The sequence below is a fragment of the Corvus hawaiiensis genome, chromosome 5, assembly GCF_020740725.1.
Source record: "Corvus hawaiiensis isolate bCorHaw1 chromosome 5, bCorHaw1.pri.cur, whole genome shotgun sequence".
In the NCBI taxonomy this organism is placed as follows: Eukaryota; Metazoa; Chordata; class Aves; order Passeriformes; family Corvidae; genus Corvus; species Corvus hawaiiensis.
Window position 1 is genome coordinate 43,080,325 of NC_063217.1, and position 18,655 is coordinate 43,098,979.

Consider the following 18,655-nt stretch of genomic DNA (forward strand, 5'->3'; position numbering starts at 1 on the left):
GGGAAAGGCAAGTTGTGGAACACAAATGACGAAGGAGAGGGAATCACCAACCCACAGCAGGACTTGTTCACTATGTGTCAGCAGTCTCTTACTTGGAAGTTGCTTTCTTTGAGTTGTAGAACTTGTCATCTCACAGCCCAGTTTCAACCATCAAGAAGTTATTCACATTAGTCTCCATTTTCTTCTGTTTGTATTCCACCTCATGACTCCACTCCATGCCTGAAAAATTCTGACCCTCTCCCTGGCCTCACCACCCCCACATTTCAAGTAACTGTTGACTTCTAACTTCTCAGTGACTCATTGCCCAGTCATCTTATTCACTGTATGTTCAGCTATTTCGTCTCAAGGCACCATCATCACATAAAAATATTTTATAGAACTCCACCAGGGCTTATTTAAAAATAGCAGGGGTGACTGATAGTTTTAGTTTCCTCCAGCAAGATTAGAGACACGCCATCTTTACTCAACAAAAGTGTCAGGGCTGAAGGACCAGACTGCTGTAGTTGTCTTAGGAAGGTTCACAGGCCTCTGCCTCTTCTCCAACCTCAGCACTTTCCTCATCCTCCTTGCTATTTGTCTGAGCCTTCTGCAAAAGTCTGGGCCCTGCCAAGCCAATAACCAGGGCTCCAATTGGAGCAGTGATCAAGATAGCCAAGAAAGCTACTGTCAGTACATCCATTCCATACTTTTCCAGTTGCTCATCTTGATGTCGTCTTGCTGTATCCAGGGCAAGAGAACCTATTGCAGCCTGCAGGGAAGAAAACATTGCTGAGATGGAGCAAGTAATCTTTAGCACTGAATGAGGGCGAAAAAGGGACCTATCATCAGTCAACAGTTCACATAAATTTGACATTTTTAGTACATTCAACCCGTTCGTTTCCAGGCCGCACATAGCAAAGTAAGCATTGTATTACACCTATGAGAACCATTTTCACTTGGCTACGCTTGGAATTTCCTAAGCTAATGACGTTATCTGGGTGGTTTCCTCCGGTGAAGAACATTGCTTAGCTGCCATTTTATCCACATTTCTGGAGAATGTGTGATTAATGAAATGGGCCAGTATATTGTGTATTGCAGCTGTTAAAATACCACACTTTGAGAATGTATCCTGACAATAGTCAAGTAGTAGCAGCTTCTGAAAATTTAATTCACTAATGTAATAAGCCTTGCCTGTTTTATTAACTTTTGTTTGCAAGTAATCATGCTGTTGAGGCAACGTCTAAATGACTTGACAATCACTGAAATAAAGGAGCAGGAATGTAGCCAGCCTGAGGCATCTCTATTAATATGGCTCTCAGACTACTCCTTACCAAAATAATCACAAACTGAAACCCATTTTGAGTCTCATGTGACTGTCCTTGCAGACACTTCATGTGTAAGAGGGAAATGCTTTTACCTTTGTTTTGAGAATTCTCAGAATCTGTATGTGAAGGCACAATAATCAGCAATGGCTGAGAAACTGTTAAACTTCCTGTGGTGTATGTAAAATTCACTGTCATTATCAAGAGCAAATCCAGGATGCAAGCAAAACACCTGCATATAAAATGTTCTCCACCCATTTTTCAAGCAGATTTAGAGTGTTTTAGAATATGAACTGTCACTCTGCTGTCATTGAGCCTGAACCTTTCCCTGCTTACTGCTGTGCTAGTTAGAGGGAGCTTTACTAAGGAAAATAGATTTAGCCTGGAATGAAAGTGATGTTGGACTGTTTACCTGGACAGTGGCTTTGGGAATCCATGCCAGTGAGACAAATACCTTCTCCTTGAAATTAAACCCAGCGAAAGACACCATCAGGAACGTTGCTATTATTCGCACAACTAGGGCAATGCCTAATATAGCAACACAGAGCCCTGCAACAGACAAACACTTCTCAGTACTTTTGGGCATAGGTGCTTCTGGTTTTTTGAGTTTTTGGGGTCAGCCATAGTTTGCTTTGTTTTAGATTTCTTTACAGAGATTCTTTCAAATCCAGTAATGAAAGCTGAGTAATTTGTGAATGATCTTACCAACGGTTTCAGGCCTAAGAGATGTAACAGATACTTCTGCTCCAATTAAACCAAAAAGAAAAGGTTGAAAGATATTCCATGCAACTGCCACAATTTTTTCTATTTCCCTCTGCAATAAGAACAAAAATAATCTGTAAGTTCCCAAAAAGATGGCCAAGTAGACACGACAGTTAAGTAATCATAGGACAAAATGAAAATGTTTCATAAAGATTGTCCAGAATTGCTCCTCCTTCTTTGAGCTAATACTAAAAGATTCAAAATCAGTTACACACCTTTTGAAGGTCAGACTGTGTCTAGCTCTCCTAGTAAAGAAATGTTTGATGTCTTGAGAGGAGAAATAAAAAGCACTCGTGTTTGAACAGTAACAGAGCAGTTTGCAGACAAGAGGAAGAAAATAAAGCACTGTTGATTTTCAGTACTTAGAAAGATGTAATTTCAACAGCTTTGCCATGAAGTTTCTCAGCCTTTGGGAACGGCATGCTTCAACATGTTCTTCCATTTGTAGCTGAGCAGAGTCAGACTCTGCTCATGCTGCACTCAGTCAGAGGCCTCTCTCCATGTCGGCAGGAGCAAAGTTAGTCTGAGCAAGTCTGAAATCACATACCAGGAACAAGTGCAGAACTTTCCACTGAGCTATAGTGTATAAAGGCAAAACCATCTCTTCTTCTCATGTTTGAACTTTACACAATTTTCCTAAAACGACTGTGGCCAGGATAAACAAGAATCTTCCACTTATATGAAAAGGTACAGACAGCATATGAAATAGCACTTGTCTTTTAATTAAGTGGGTTCTACACTAGCAAATGAACCTTCAGGCTGGAGTGTGTGGAAAATATAAGTGCAGTGCTCTGTCACTTAATAATCAATCCAGGGCCTAGACATGTCCCGTCCTTGGTATTCTCTTTAGGAGTGGTCCTGCCACACCTCTTGCTCTTCAGTCAATGGAATGGTAGGTTACAGTAATACAAAAACTTCTGTAACGTTAAAGAGAATGAGGTGGAAATATATAAATATATATAAATATTTTTTGCCTCATTTCTCCTTGTTATTTCACCCTTTTCAGTTCTGGCAAAATAAAACAGAACCAAACCAAACCAAGCCCCCAGAAATCCCCTCTTTGCAGATTTCAGTCTGTTTACTGCCCATTTAACTGTTCCAGGAATAGGTTCAATGTTCATTGTTTTCTGTAGACAGTGTTGGTCAAGTGCCTTCCACCACAGACAGTGGGAGAGTGTGGCCTTTGAGATGCTCAGCAGGAAAACCTTGGTAATGTACTGAGTACACAGTATGCAGATATCTCTGGCTCCATCTGAGAAAAACGAGCTAAGGCATTTGACATCAGTATATTTAAGGCCAAGAAGCTAAATGCACAGATCAAAAGAATTTAAACTAAGCCTTCATAGACTACATATACTCTTTTAAGGTCCTTCCTCCTGAAATGGTTTAAAAGCTTTTCATTAGAGAGCTTGATCAGTTGTAATGTCTTTAACTAGTTAAGTCCCAAGAAGAGTTTTTCATCATTTAAAGTTGGGCAATCATAGTTTCTTTTCACTGTTATAACAAACCTTGAGATCTTAGTGAAGTCAGGGTCTAGATGGGGATAGTAACATGGACTCTGCTATATCTGAGCCTTCCCCTTTTCCTACAGCTGCAGAGAGAAAGATCCCCTCAAAACATTAAATGTAGATGGTATCAAGCAAAAGAGGCAGTAAGACATAGCAAGGTACAGAAATGCAGTGGGACAGCTGCAGTAAGAGGAAGTATGCTTAGTACCTCAAAGAAAGTGACTAAAAAGCAGTCTTTTTATGGTTTTTGTATGGCCTTATGTCACCATTTATTGTGTGCACCCTGCTCTCTAAGTTACCCAAATTACACTGGCTGGGATTTGGGAAAGATGAGAGAGGATAGTTAATCACTGCTTTTCATTTCACCCCCTCCAAATCACAGGGAATGAACCCTCAGGGTATTCAGGCCATGTCCACAGCTGTATCTTGGACACCCATTTGTAAGTTTTACCATAAAGTGACTGTGTACATACACTCACAGAGCTGGGAATTAAAAGTTTGGATTGCTACTGTCAAGTGTCTTCACAACTAAGTCTCCTTCATACAGCTTAAGATGTCTAAGGAAAGCTGAGCTTTTCTCAGTCAGTATGCCAGGCTCTGTACTGGCATACATATTGCTCTACCAACATACATGGTAACTTTCTGGCAAGGGAAATGCTAAAGACTTCCAAAATAAGTGTAGAATGTTCTGCTTGGTTTAGTGGGGTTTTTTTTGGCTTGTTTGTTTGTTTTTTAAATCTGTACACCCCCTAACACTTCACAAATACAGCATTACCACTCCTGACAGAAATTCAAGCTCCTGTCAGGCTGTACATTCACCAGGCTTTGGATATGGTATCCTTCTTATGTAAACATTCACCTTTTCATCAGACCATCCCACACCTGCGACAAAAGCCAAGACTAATGTGCAGAGCCCTCCTGATCCAGGGAAGCCAAAGTAGATGCTGCCAAAAACAGCAAACATGGACAGTCCAAGTACAAAATATGATCTCTTCCATGCCAAAGATGCCTGCAGCCAAGGAAAGAGAGAAACAAAAAAGTAAATTCCTTTCAGAAATGGAGGAAAAAAGTTACTCCTGTTAATTTTGAAAATAAGAACTTGAAAAGGAAAATACAAATTAATAATTTTGAAGGAATCAAAGCTTTCAAGTGAGACTCGAACTGCTCAGTTGGATTAAGGATTTTTTTTGGACATCAATTCCTAAGAATACAAATTTGGAAAAGGTAATATTTTTTTTCCTCTGCCCATCCAAAATCTTACTGCCAATAGGCTATTTTTATCACAAGGAACATGATGCTCTGTTCCAGCAGCTCTGCCTCAACTCTGTGATAGCAGGATTTTCTACCTGTGCAGTCAAGTACTACAACAGTTAATCCAAGGAAAGGTGAAATCTTGGCCACCAGATGTTTTTAAGGGCAACTCAAACATTTGCCAGGAACAATCTAGTTTTATTTCATTCAGTCTCACAGCAGACAGTTATCTACCATTGTTCCTCATTTCTATCTAACTGTTTAGCTCTGGTATCACACTTCTTACATTATTTAATAAGAAAATTTGGTGCCACTGAGGGCAATAGATGCTCTGAATACTGACTTCGGTAGTCCAGAGCATATCTACATTCTTCCACAATTTTCTGTACGTTTAATTACCCCTCAATAGAAAATTCATCTACCACTTTCTGTACATGTAATTTTAACAGAAAGGAACACATTCTAATTAATACTAATGATATGATCAAATCACTTAAAACCTCCAATACATCTGCTTTATTAATTTTTAATCTTAGGCCTACTGGATACATCTTAAAGAAGTAAATGTGTCCTGCATCAATCTAATAAATTATTATTTTACTGTCTGCCATGGGTATCAGACCCTTCCCCCTTTACATATTGGTGCAGTAAATAAATAATCACCTTTAAAACACATCCTCACTTGATAGGTTTTGCAATCTGGAAGCTGCTAGCACTGTAAAAAGCCTTCCCCCAAACCAGCTTCACAGGAGGCTTGGAAATTAATAGGTAAACAAAATAATCCCTTAGCAAAGAATCTATTTATTATAATTTTTTTTTTTTTACTGGGTTTTCACCTGATCATGGCTTGGGAAATATCGAATAAACATTCCCAGAATTCCCCCAGCTGCTATGCCAACAGCAACCTCCAGGACTCCACGGAGCACATTGTACAGAGTAGAACCTATTTAGCAAAAGAAAAACGTGTTCAGTAAGCCATACATAGACCCTTCAGTCAAACCACGCTCTAGACCTGTGAGGGTGATTCCAGGACAGTGTCTGCTCTAAATTACTTGGGGCAAAGGAGTTCAGGAGGGAACCTATGGGCCTGAAGGGACTGGATGGTGCAACTTTCTTTCTCTGAAAGCTCATGCCAAGAAAGTGTGTGAGAGAAGTCAGAGAAAGAGCCACTGTAAGAACATTGCCAAACCCACTGAAATTTCAAAGCATTATGTTGGGCATGCAAGGACCAGACTTGGCAGCTAAGGAAGCAGTCAGGGAAAAATGTTCTCTGAAAGTTGCTGTGACCCACAACTCAGAGCTGACAATGTTACACTAACTTTTGAACATGGGCAATTTCAATCTCCGTATTTAAGGCTATACATGAATTTTATAAGGAGGTGCCATTAAATTACAAATGAGTCAGCCATAACAGAGCACACATTCTTCAAAATATCAGCATTCTGCATTTCCTCATGTACAGATTAACCAGCATACCAGAGGAGAAAGCCATCCCAAGGCAAGTGTTGAAGCCTGTGATAGCCAGAATGTCATCAATGCTGCCAGCTGCCATTAGCAAAGTTGGGACACCTTTCTCCACCCCGTATCCCCCAGCTTGTAAAATCAGCATGGAGGGAACCACCACAGCAGGGGAGACTGCACCTAGAACAAAACTGAAAACACACAGGGTTCAGCATATCAAAAAGAAAGCACTGAACTAAAAAAACTTCAGAATGTTCTGACCTTAATTCTTTTGAAGTATAAATAAGCAGACCTTTATGTAAGGTATTTTCCTAACCTTTCCCTTCTAATTACAAGCAGGGATATTTCTACGCAGATCTGCAATCAGCTCTTACTTTCTGCCCAACTCAGTAACATTAAAAGTAAAGGGCTCCACAGACTAAAACTGGAGTCTCCACTGCAGGCCAGTTGTGCTCCCTGACAGACACCTTGATTGTCCCATTTAGAAACCTGGTCTAGACATGCTTATGACTCAGTAGCCCAGTTCCTTCTCATAAAATTCAGCATGTGTCAGAGAAGGAGTTCACCCATCTTGTTCTAGTGTATGGGTCTGGACCAATTTAGATAGAACTAGATGGAAAAAGTCTTCTCTTCAAGGATGTTACTCTAGAACATACCATGCCTTATCCTTATCCTTGAGTTGTGACAGGAAGGCTATCCTATGTGCATCTCTCTGTGTGGAAGTTCTGAATTCCAGTATGAAAATTCTCCAAATTGTGGTATAATTTTCTGTCCCTAAAAGCCCCCTGTATTGTGGTTCAAGACTCAGGGATTGCACCATCCTTCTTCCTTCTTCAAGTGCTCAGGTCACAAACACAGAAGAGTAATGATGCAAGTACTCCTCCGCAGCCTGAAAATATGACCTTTAAATTAGCCACAGAGCCAGGCATAAATGGGAAGCTAAAGACCACAGGGGCTAAGCACAGCTTCCCAGCTGAACTGAACTGAGGTCTCTGCTTGGCACAGAGAATTAACCACACTTGGATCATTTAGCTGCAGGCTGAAAACAGGCACTTTTGTCATACAGGAGAAAAGGCAGTACGTTACCCTAATATAAATCCCCACTGCCATGGCAAATGCAGGAACAAGTAGGCAAGGACAGCAGCTGTGCATGTTTCTGAGAGGCACGGTCCGAAAGCAAGCCGTAAACAGACGGCTTTGAGCTTCTGAAGAGCCTGCAACCATACGGGCACAATAGTGTCAGTACCCTTGGCTTTACAGAGAGGAAAAACATTACAATCTGATATGGCTTATTAAAGAATTGTGTCTGAGCTGCCCTATAGGACATGACATGGCCTAAACTAGAGATAGGCCCAAGACCAAATGGTTTGGATATAAAATTTTCAAGTGTGGCAGTGAATCCAGGCTTGACAAGGTTCCTGAATGTCACTGGAAGGAGTGACAGAAAATTCTGTTTGGCTTTTTGTCATTTGCTACATCCACAAAAAGATTTTGCTATAATCCCAGAAGTTGCATGAGCACCCCCAAAAATTATCCCAAAATCTATGAACAAATCATGGAAAGTTGTAGAACTACATAAACTTGGCACAAGGAGCCAAGCATCTTTCAGCTCTCTCTCACTTGACATTCACAGCTTAAGCTCCTTTTGGCTCAGCAACTTAAAAATTTTTTTTCTAAACTGGCAAATTTGCTTGTAACAGCTGTCTTTAATAGTTAGTCATAAACATGAGTCTGCTAGGACAGGTCCCTAATTTTGACATGGAATAAAAAAACCCAAACAGTGAGTTCCACTTTTTACCAGTCCAGTTTATCCCAGCATAATCAGGGCTGAGCAGAGAAGCTGACTTTTTTGTGTTTACAGTTTCAATTACATGAGGAACAATTTTAACTGCATCAAAGCATTTGCCACACACAGAGTCCAAATGACACTTTCATTACCACATGGAATTAAAATGAGCCATAAATGAGTTCCCTCAGCAAAAAAAGTTGTCATGAAATAGAAAGAAACGCAATCTCACAGAACTGGGCATCCAAGCTGTGTCTTAACAACACACAGTTTATGCTCATACAAGCTTCAGTATTATCTTGGAAAATAAGATGATGATAATTTAGGAAAACAGACATTTTTCAATATTGGCAACACCATACTTTCCTAAATAACAGAAGCATTGGCAACTCTTACTTCTTCTTGTTAAAGAAAAATCAATTTAGATGTTCTAAACTACCCATACTTTACCTAAGTTTTATAAACTCTAAGTGGTTGCTTAAACAGGTAGGGGCCAATATGGTACAGCTTTACATCAGCCAGCTCGTTTTGAATAAGCAAAACCTTGCCTTCATCAATTTATGAAATATCATATTTCTTAGGGTGCAGAAACTCTTTTGTGTTCATAGGACTGTTATGGACTTCATTGTGATGTGAATCATTGTTTCAGTAGTGCAGCAGGATTCATCTTTGCAATTAACATATTTGCAATAAAATGGCAATGATTAAAAAAAACAGTAAAAAAAGTCACACAGGGTTTACACTTTTGTGGTTGATTGCGTTTTTTGGATTTCTGTCCACACAAAAACATTCTCTTTCAAGGACTGGGGATCCCTTCCATTACTTTAGTTTTTCAGCATAAACTAACAGGGAGTTTGTCAGGCAGTGTAAACTCTTCCTGACAGACCATGATGCTGCACACATCCTCAATTTGTTCTGCTCACAAAATTCAGGAAATGAAAATAATCATAAAATCAGTTTTTGTCACGTATTTTTTGGATTGCTTACGTACTGTACAAATCCAACTGCCAGTATTAACATACACATAATTATACAACAAAAATTATGCTTCTGTAATGATCGAATTTGCAGATGCTCCAAGACTGAGCAGTTCAGTATTTTTAATGTAACCAATTATTCAAATTTTTTTGATAGCTGTTGTATACTCTGCCTCACACAAACGGCTGGTGCCATACCTTTGGATCGAGGCCAAGTCCTGCTCGGGTCAAGATAATGGAAAGAGCAATATTCCTCAGTGCTGCAGACCAGCGTAGGTTTATCTGGACAAAGTCACTGATGAATGGAGTATTTTGGATTAGGAAACCAGCAAGCAGCATCCCTTAAGTCAAAACAAATATGCTCCTGTCAAATGAATTTTTTTTTTATTGCACAAGGAAAGCTTGCATTGCACTCTTAAAAACAGACATCATACCACGTTTTTATGAGAGAAAAGGAAACAATTTGTATTCTGAATTATTAGCCACGTTTTAACAATGGGACTGAGGCATGAAAAGAGATACACACATTTAAAGCAGTAAAAGTGGCCTAAAAACACAGCAGGTCACCAATGAATAAATCAGCAGGATGCTGATACACAGCTTTAGTCTGAGTCAAAAGAATTTGGCTTTGTTCACCAGGTACAGGTCATACCATAAGCAAAGACATCTCTGCATTCTTAAAGATTTTTTTCTTGTTAGCTTGTTTTAACACAAAAATAGGAAGATCATCTAATATTGTGTATTTATCTCAGAAGCTTGGAATTGTTAAAAATCCTCTTAGGTGTAAGAAATGCAGGTATCGCATGAACCGGAATGCTGCTTTCATTTGGGAAGTATAATCTAAACCAGCTCATCATGGACTAATTGAGACATTTTAAAGTGCTCTGGCAATGAGACTCTTACACAAAGAGGGCACAAAAAGGGGATGGGAAATCGGAAACTCTGTCTTATCCTCTATTTGAGTTACTTGCATGATACAACCTTTTGCAAATATTAGTAAAACTGTCAAATCAGAGACTTCCTGCAAAGCTATTGAAGCCATAGCTCTGGAAGGATATGGAAAAGTACAGGAAAAGTTGACTTTAAACTTTCCATTGTGAGTCCTGATGATTCAAAGATACATTTTTGTGGCATTAATTTTATATTAGTCATGTTTAGAAACAGGAAACAAAAACAAAAAAAAAGACAAAAAGTAAACAAATCACTGTGCTCAGGTTGGTCCCAGCTCACTGTGAGCCTTGACTGTGAACTTGATTTGTCCTGGGACACTCTAAACTTTCAGACATTGTTCTTTCCACCACCTCTCAGAGAAAAACAGTGTCATAATTAATCTGTGGTACCTCATGACAATTACAGCAGGCTGGCAACGTGACCACATGCTCTTTGCAACGTTTGCATGAGGTCCAAGTCACTGGAACTACCCTGATCCAGGAATCTACTTAACAAAGCAAAAATGTCCAGCTCAAGGGATATCTTCACTGATCTGCTCCATGCTTCCTGCACTGCAATGTGCACCTAAAATATATTAGGTGGTTGTTTCAGTACCAATTTCCCTCATTTTTTCTTGAGACAGAGGCTCAAAATAAGGTGCTTAAGTGTTCAGCCAGCCACCTTACACTCTACTGGACCTAGCAAGAATAGGTTAAAGGCATGTAAGAGCACAAGGTTTTTATCTTTAATGTAAAAAGAGAATATTCACAGACATTGTCTATCTCATCTTCAGAGTCATAGATTTCTCCGATTTTCCTCAAAGACTGGGGATCAGAACAATGAACTCTGTCCTAGACAACTCAACAGACATGTGGTGTCATGCTGAAGTTTCTGTTGTCCAGTATTACCTGTCTGACAAGCAGTTTCAAGCTCAACTCAACTTTTAGATACAGATGTAATTAAAATCTCCCAAACAAACAGAATCCAAATGGTCAGAAATACTTTTATTTGTTTAAAAGGGGTGTTTACCTAGAAAGGGCAGACTCCCTGCATGTGACATTCTGTGTTCATATTGTTGCAGGCATGCATGCCATATGCAAAACCTTCCTCCCTCTCATTTGAATTTTTTCTCTCTGGTGAAACCGAGCAGTGCAAGAACGCACACGCTGCCTGGACAGGGCCATGTGTGGAGCTCCTGTGTGAGGCACAACACCAGCTATGCAGGCTACAGCATCACACCTTTGCACTGCAGGCCCACTCTGCCATGGAGTTTCACTGCCTGTCAACAGCTTTACTCATTTATGCAGTGAACTTAGCAAGGGGACAGGATACAGCTGGTGAGAAGAACCTGAAGCTTCATTTCCAACTTCACTGACATCACAGCACATCACAATATTGTACTGATCTAAGCAAATATAAAAACTCCTCTAGGAAAGAAACCCGAAAAGATTCTGAAGATGTCAGAATTAACATTATTTTCATCTCCCATTCTATTTTGCATTTCTATGTAAAATAAAATAGGATGCTGATGTGAAAAAAAAAATGTTATGATTGAATCAGAACAACTCTGCAGAAGAATTATTCCTTGTTGTGAATTTACTTCCTCAGGTTTCAATTATCTTGAGATAAAGGAAGAAGAAAGAAATCCTTTGGACTACCAGCAGTAGGGAATTCCTGTAATGTTTTGTTTGGAAAACATTTTCATTGTGTGAGATACCAAGAAACAGCTCAGCAATAATTTTGCAAAGAGATTACTACTGTACTGTAAGATGATGTCTGGATCAGGATTCCTGTTTGGTGTTATTAAACCCAAATTTTAAGTAACTGTGACAGAAGGGTCTGAAGGACAATAAACTTTGAGTCTGTAATCATACAGTTCTCTGACTCATGAAGAATTAAGAAGAGAGCCTTAGTTAGAATTTCACCGAGCCAGTCTGGGGAGTTTTGCACCTTTTCAGAGAGGACCAGAAAAAGTCACTTGGAAAAGCTACAGATTTTGAATGTGACACAGTTTATTTGTTCCCAATCCAAACATGTCTACCATACAGGTCCTACTGGATGGTTTCAACAACACAAAATATACAGGAAGAAAAGAAGGACGGATATCTTACCCAGAAGAGCAGGGAGAGGGGGCAGTGTTCGTATTTTAATGAATCCAAAAATTTTACCTCCAATGACAGCAAAGAAATAAAGAAACAGAATTCCAAATAGATTTCCACCTGGGAGACACTCAGCCCCAGTTATGGACCAAACCACAGCCCAAACCAGGACCACGAATGCAACTGGAACAAAACAAAAAATAAATAGTATTTAATCATCTCTCAGAAACAACTTTGCTGTTAGATCACATTTGTTTTTCTATTAAGCAGTTAACCATGACTTTTAGAAATAAAATTACTTACCTTAAAAATTAGTTTAATCACAATAATGCAATTAATCTTTGATGATCCCTAAACCGATGCTAAAATACTTTAAATATCAAAATGAATTTAGTGAGCCTTGGTCCGCTGTGAAAAACACTTCACAGGTTTCAAACTTAAAGCAAAGACTTTCACTAACTTATCTTGCATTTGATTATCTTCCTTCAGCTACTTCAGAACCCCAGTAAAACCTGCTGCTGAACAGTCTGGCATATCTTCAAGCTGACGACTGCAGCTCCAGTCTAATTTTTAAAATAATTGAAGCGTAATTTTTTGGCTGAATGTGTTTGTGCAATACATTTTTATCCCTGGGGAAAAAATTCTGAAGATGGTCATGTCTCTAGACATTTGGAGTACAGATACTTCCCTTGATACAAGAATCAAAGCAGGATAATACAGAGGGGGAAAACATCCTGAAAAGTATTATGAGAACAGTGTGTGAAAATATTATAAAATATGTAAAAACATTATGCTCTTTCAAGGTTCACAAATCTGTTCCTACAGTTGTCCAACGAGAACAGGCATGCTTGCATATAAAAGAAGACTAAAGGAGAGGAAATGTATTGCATTTTCAGATTGGATTTTTATTAATCTTACTTGAGGGTGACAGGTGGCAAAGGGAAGACCAGTAGATTTCCAAACATAAAAGCCTAAGAATTCCAAGTAGCTGTGGAAGCAAAGACACATGAAGTGTCTTTTGTTAGGAAAAATCTTAAATAACTAGTTAGCCAGGCGTCTCTTTTGTGAGCTTTCAGTTCAGGACAAATTCTAAACAAAATGGGTCAGTTTGCCTTGTAGTGAGGACTCTTGGCTTTGCAAGCCTGGGGTATTAAGGGTAAACTATCAAGGCAAAAATTAGGAGGTCTTTCTTCTGATGAAAACAGTGTGCAGTGCAAAAACATACCTACCATGGTAAACATATAAGAGAGACTGGAGAAATAAAAACTGTACATTCAAATCTTTGTTTCATCTTTTTTTTATCCTCTGGTTAAAACTTTCAAACAATGGATAACTAAAACACAGCTGTTTCCATTCATTATTTTCAAGGACAATGGACAGGTATCATCCCATTTAGAGAAACAAGTACTTCATTTGCCATTTCTTATTTTAATTAGCTGTGTCCCTTACCTACCATTTGTCACTGTTTGGGCAAGTAAACCCTGAGGAGGACAAGCAAATATTTGCCTCCATGTTCTTGCAGGTATTGAAGACCCTGCTGTTGGTTCTGGAGGTTGCTGAATGCAGTGGTTCAAGAGAGCAGTTTCTTCTGTTTGTATATTCCCATCAGTACCTTTGGCATCTGCTGTTGGTCCCTGCTGAATGAAAACATGGAGACTCCCTCAGAAGTGGCACGGTATGTATCTGAAGTAGTGTGCAAGACCTGAAGTCAGCTGAGATGCACTGCATTCCCACAGGCTACAGATAACTGTGTTAACTAAACAACCATTCTAGGAATGTCCAGCTTTGACGTATTTTTGGCATTTTTGGCTCTGTGTTTGTTTTTTGCATGGCACAAAGAATTGCATGTGAGAAACTGCATGACATTTGCCTTTTTATCTGCAACTGACAAGGCTCCTGTCCCAAGAGATATAATACCTGTGCAGTACCAATATTTGCATATTTGATGAAGGAACAATAATAGCAGGCCAGGCTCAGCTTGTCTTGTGTACAAAACTAAGCATTTATTAATATTTTCTACAATTTGATAATTGTTACCAGACTGGATTTCACAATACAGTTAATGATTAGCATCATTCCAGTGAGATAGCGATTTTAATACAACTATCTGTTCTATTAAATAACAGATACTTACATTAAACTAATAACTTAATAACTTCCGTTGTAAAGCCTTGAACCAAAATAACAAAACAAAGATGAAAGAAACAACACAACTGGCCAGTACAAGCTTTACTCACACGATCCATTGCTGGAAGGCTCAAGTTGGTAAGTCAAAGTAGAGATGGAGAAATGCTACCCTGGGAGTTATTTCCATGAAGTTCCTTGAAGCTATTCTCTTATAGTGGTACACCTACTTATCCATATTCATAGCCAAAGCACTTTTTGACCATTTTTGGACATGTGTCTCACTTCATTTTAGCATTATTTTTGACAAGTTAATCATCTACCTTCCCATATGATTAATCATGTCAGCATATTGTCATACTGTAGACATGGAATTCTGCCAATAATGTGGTTTGGCTCTTCTCCAGTAATAGTTCCACATTTCTGATTATTTTTCTCTCTTCCCTCTCTCTCTCCATATATATATTCCTTACTCAAGAATCATGATTGGAACACAAATCTCGTGAGCTTTCAGCATGGAGTTACTTGTTCACCCCGTGATTCTGTGATCACCGTGTGCATCAAGATATGCCATAGAGACATCTATATGAGATACACTCAATACTATATGCTTACTTTTAAGTGCCTTTTACGTTAAGAAGTTTATTCTTAACAAATGAAAAAGGAAAGGAAAAGGAGGGTTCTCTCTGACTAGAACAATTCTTTGAGATTCTAGTTAATTACCTCACTTAGCTCATGCATGGGAATCATGCCATTTCTCTCACATACTGATGGTTCAGAATCTTCACGGTCATTTACATCTTCCTTTATCATTGCTGCAAACCTAAAGAAAGAAATAAAGGTGGAAAAGTTAAAGAGAAGAAAATAATCACAGTTTTCCAAATGGATGACTTCTCAATGATGTTGTCTTTTCCCCACTGATCAGGTGAAAATATCCTCACAGCCCAATTACAAATTCAATGGGTTTTGTGTGCCTATGCTGTACATAAGAACAAGAGACAGAAACTAACAGAAGAAGAGTATTAAGCTTACGAATTCAAGCACTAAAATAATTTTTAAAAAAATCTGAGTTTTAGAATCACAATAATCTGTGCTAACTTCTTCATTCCTCCTTTAAAGTATGGCTGTAATACATCTTTATCTATTTGTGCCTTCTTTTAGCACATAATAAAGGTTATTTGCTGTCAGCACCACTTAGCAGGACCATTAGTTCTGAAAGTGTCACAAGGCCCTGTGTACATGGCAGTGAAAGCAACCATTTAATAAAGTTAGAACAATTGTAGTTTCTAAACGTCTAATTTTTAGGTTTCTAAAGCTTCAGGAGGGGACACTTTTCTCCTAACTTAAGCCTGACTGATCCAGGTTGATTTGCAAAGGAATTTTAAGAACTTGTTTCTGTTAGATGCCACTAGCTACAAACACATTGACTGAGTATCTAAGGAGGTGAAGATGCCTGTTTGAATAAAGATTAAGACTTTTCACAGCTTGCAGTCTGATTAAATATGGCTCTTTTTTACTGATTATATCCCATGGAGATACTTCTCAGAGTGGGAAATAAGATCCAAGTCATTTGTGGGTAATTATCACTGTTTTTGCTCACTCTTAACTAGTCCACTTTTTGTCCTGTAGATTCTAACACAAGATATTGCAGTGCACTGTTTTGTATGTCAGGTATTTTCTTGGTGCACCTACTTACTGTAGTTTCACAAGTGTGAGAGCTGGAGACAAGGCTTGATGGTGTTCTTTGTTACAGCAGAGGTTGGCATATATTCTCCATCAGCTCAGTTTCTTCAAGTCTTTTACATTGCTCTGGCCATATAAAACACCAGTGAAGTTAAGCCAGAACTTTTGAGCCAAGAAATTCCTTCCCTGCTAGATTGTTGGAAGTAAGTCAGAGGTGATTCTCAAATTATCAAGCCTCAAGTTTAAAATGAAGTATTTGATACTTGGGAATGACTGGTGCCATAAACAAAGCCAAGGGCTGCTCTAACACCTATGAGGTTATGTTTGAGCTGTTCTGATATGAAACTGGCCTGAGGCATGGCCAAGGCATAGAAGAAGAATACAGAGCCATAGGCAAACACTTTCAGTGTGTTCTAAGTTAATAGTTAATAGTTTTCCTTTTTAAAGGTAAAGTGTCTATTTATTCAAATTCCAGTACTTTTCTGTATTTTTAATTAGTACTTGCGGAACCAAATAATTGTGTTCTTAGGGGTTTTTTTAATGACATCAGTGATACTTTTGGTTCAGTTTTTTTCATCCTTTCATTGGGGCTGGGAATCCACAAATGCCAGTCCTCCCAACTGGAATAGAAAGTATCAGCAACCTACCAGTGCCTCCCTCCTTCCCTTCACTGATCACTTTCCCAGGGTGGATTTATGTACTTAATTTTGCACTTGGCTTGCGTGTGAGTAAAGGACAAAAGAATATTGTTCTCCATCCAGCTTTGCATGGGCAACATCCCAGATCTTGGAGTCACGTAGCTGTTGACACAAAATACATTAAGACTTCTGACAAAGGCAAGTCCACCTCGCCACAGTTTCAGCTCCTGAAAGCGCTGTTCATGGCAGTGTGTGGGACAGGAAAGATTGACTACGCAGGGATATTGAATGTTCTGTTTAACAGGAATGGTTTCAAGGAGTAAATGAGGAGTCTAATAGTGCTGTCCTTATCTGTTTTGTGGCAGGTCTTCACCATGTTAGCAGGATTGAGAATCTACTTTCAAGAACCATCCTTTTGGATCAATGGGACCAAAGTGAGTAGTTAGTGTACTTAAGTCAGTGCGGGTCTTCTGGAAGTTCACAGGTTTGGGGTTTTTTTTTTGGAGGGGGGCTTGTTTTAGTTTTTAAATTTCACCTTCAATGCAAACAAAATCAGTGACTGAGAAATCACTGAGCGGAATTTATACCTCAGGGTTAAGGCCTGTCCCATGGAAACCAGCCAGTAACAGACCTATTTTAGCACATCCCTGTAAAATACAATTTCCTTGTTTTGAAAGGAGAAAGGCTTTTATTAGATCCTCTCATTTTAGTTATTTCTAATGGGTAGTGAGAGAGAGCTGACTGACAGGGACAGCACATGCGTGCCTATGGCATGAGCTCTGCCGCCTCGGAGACTCCCAGCATTCTGCTTTGCACAGAGAAAGTACAGAAAGGAATGCAAATGAAATACCACAAACACCATCGGAGCAACTGGCACTCAGAGTAAATAATGATTAAAACACCCAAACCCAAACCGTCATTATCCACAAAAAGGCGCTAAGTAAACCCGAGTGCAGCCTCCTGCCTGCCAAGCCTGCTATCAGTTCCCCACCGTCACCCCTCCTGCTGCAGGGGATGGGGATGTAACGAGGCAGAGGGGCAGAAAACTCACCTGGGGCACGGCGGGGACCAGAGCGAGGGACCCGCTCCCTGCGCAGCCTCTCCCGGCGCGACGCCGAGCGCGGGGACCGGGAGGGGACAACCCGCTCCCGGCGCGCGCAGCAGCGGCTCCGCTGGAACGGCTCCGGCTCCTCCCGCCGCCGCTCCTGCTGCTGCAACAGGCCCTCCTCTACAGTCACAGCTTCCCCAGGCCAGCAGCTGGAGCTGGGGATGCCCCAAAGGGCTTCTCGGATGCTTTGTTGAGTGGGGCACCGCGGGAAGGGCGGCAGGAGACTGGCCATGATCCGAGCTGTCAGGTCGGTGTGAGCGATGGGCCAGAGTGAGCCCGTCCACCGCTTTGGACACGTATCGGGGCGCCCAGGAGGAAGATTTTTATATCCTTCATAGCCAGTCCTCCATGACATTCATTGCATCCTATACACATGAAAAAGGCTTTCTGTGCTGCCTTTCCCGTGGCTGTGGAAGACGCATGGGGAAGCTACACGCGATCCTTTAACCCAGACTACAGCACTGGAGGAGTTGGAGGTTTGGTGCAAGGAAAGGGTAAGGAGCTCTTGCTGATTCTGCTCTGCGTGCACACAGAAGAAATTCAGGAGCAGGCAAGAGAATTAAAAAAAAAAACAACCAACAAACCAACCCCCAAAACCACCCCAAACAAAACCACCTTGCATATATATATTGTTACCATCACGGCATTTCCACTTCTTAAAGCAAATTCATCTACCTCATCTGTAAGTGCACATGAGGGAATGAAACACGCCCTCTCTTTTTCTCAACTCTAAATATGCAAGCTGCACTGAGTGCATCTGAAAGCAGAGTCAAGTGCTTCATGTTGCTACTTTGCTCCTGGTATCATCGCACAGAACTAAGCTGACTACAAATCCAAAAGCGTTTTTTGATCAAATTAAATTTTCCAGAAGGATTCTGAATCAGGGAAGTCTATTCCTCCCCCCCCACAAGAGAAAATTTTGACCTAGAATCTGAAACGTCAAAAAGCCTCTTTATATTATCAGTGAGGTGGAAGAAAAACAAAGAGAATTACCAGTTCCATTAAAAACAGACCAGGGAATTAAGAG

General features: G+C 40.0%; 1 protein-coding gene across 3 annotated transcripts; it reads right to left on the reverse strand.

Moving 5' to 3' along the window:
- Positions 1 to 356: 356 nt before the first annotated feature.
- On the reverse strand, positions 357 to 18,566 carry SLC9B2 (solute carrier family 9 member B2). Of its 3 annotated transcripts, none has more exons than XM_048303292.1 (12): positions 17,572 to 18,566; positions 14,923 to 15,022; positions 13,529 to 13,709; positions 12,088 to 12,258; positions 9,245 to 9,387; positions 7,370 to 7,497; positions 6,299 to 6,474; positions 5,659 to 5,765; positions 4,431 to 4,580; positions 2,007 to 2,115; positions 1,714 to 1,850; positions 357 to 748 (listed from the first exon to the last, which is right to left on the reverse strand). In XM_048303292.1, exons 2-12 carry the CDS (start codon positions 15,010 to 15,012, stop codon positions 509 to 511), a joined length of 1,632 nt encoding a protein of 543 aa, XP_048159249.1. In that variant the 5' UTR covers positions 15,013 to 15,022; positions 17,572 to 18,566; the 3' UTR covers positions 357 to 508. The 3 variants fall into 3 exon arrangements, with proteins under 3 accessions (XP_048159249.1, XP_048159247.1, XP_048159248.1); XM_048303290.1 differs by having other exon boundaries at positions 13,529 to 13,712; XM_048303291.1 differs by lacking the exon at positions 17,572 to 18,566 and adding an exon at positions 16,530 to 16,779 and having other exon boundaries at positions 13,529 to 13,712.
- Positions 18,567 to 18,655: the final 89 nt, after the last annotated feature.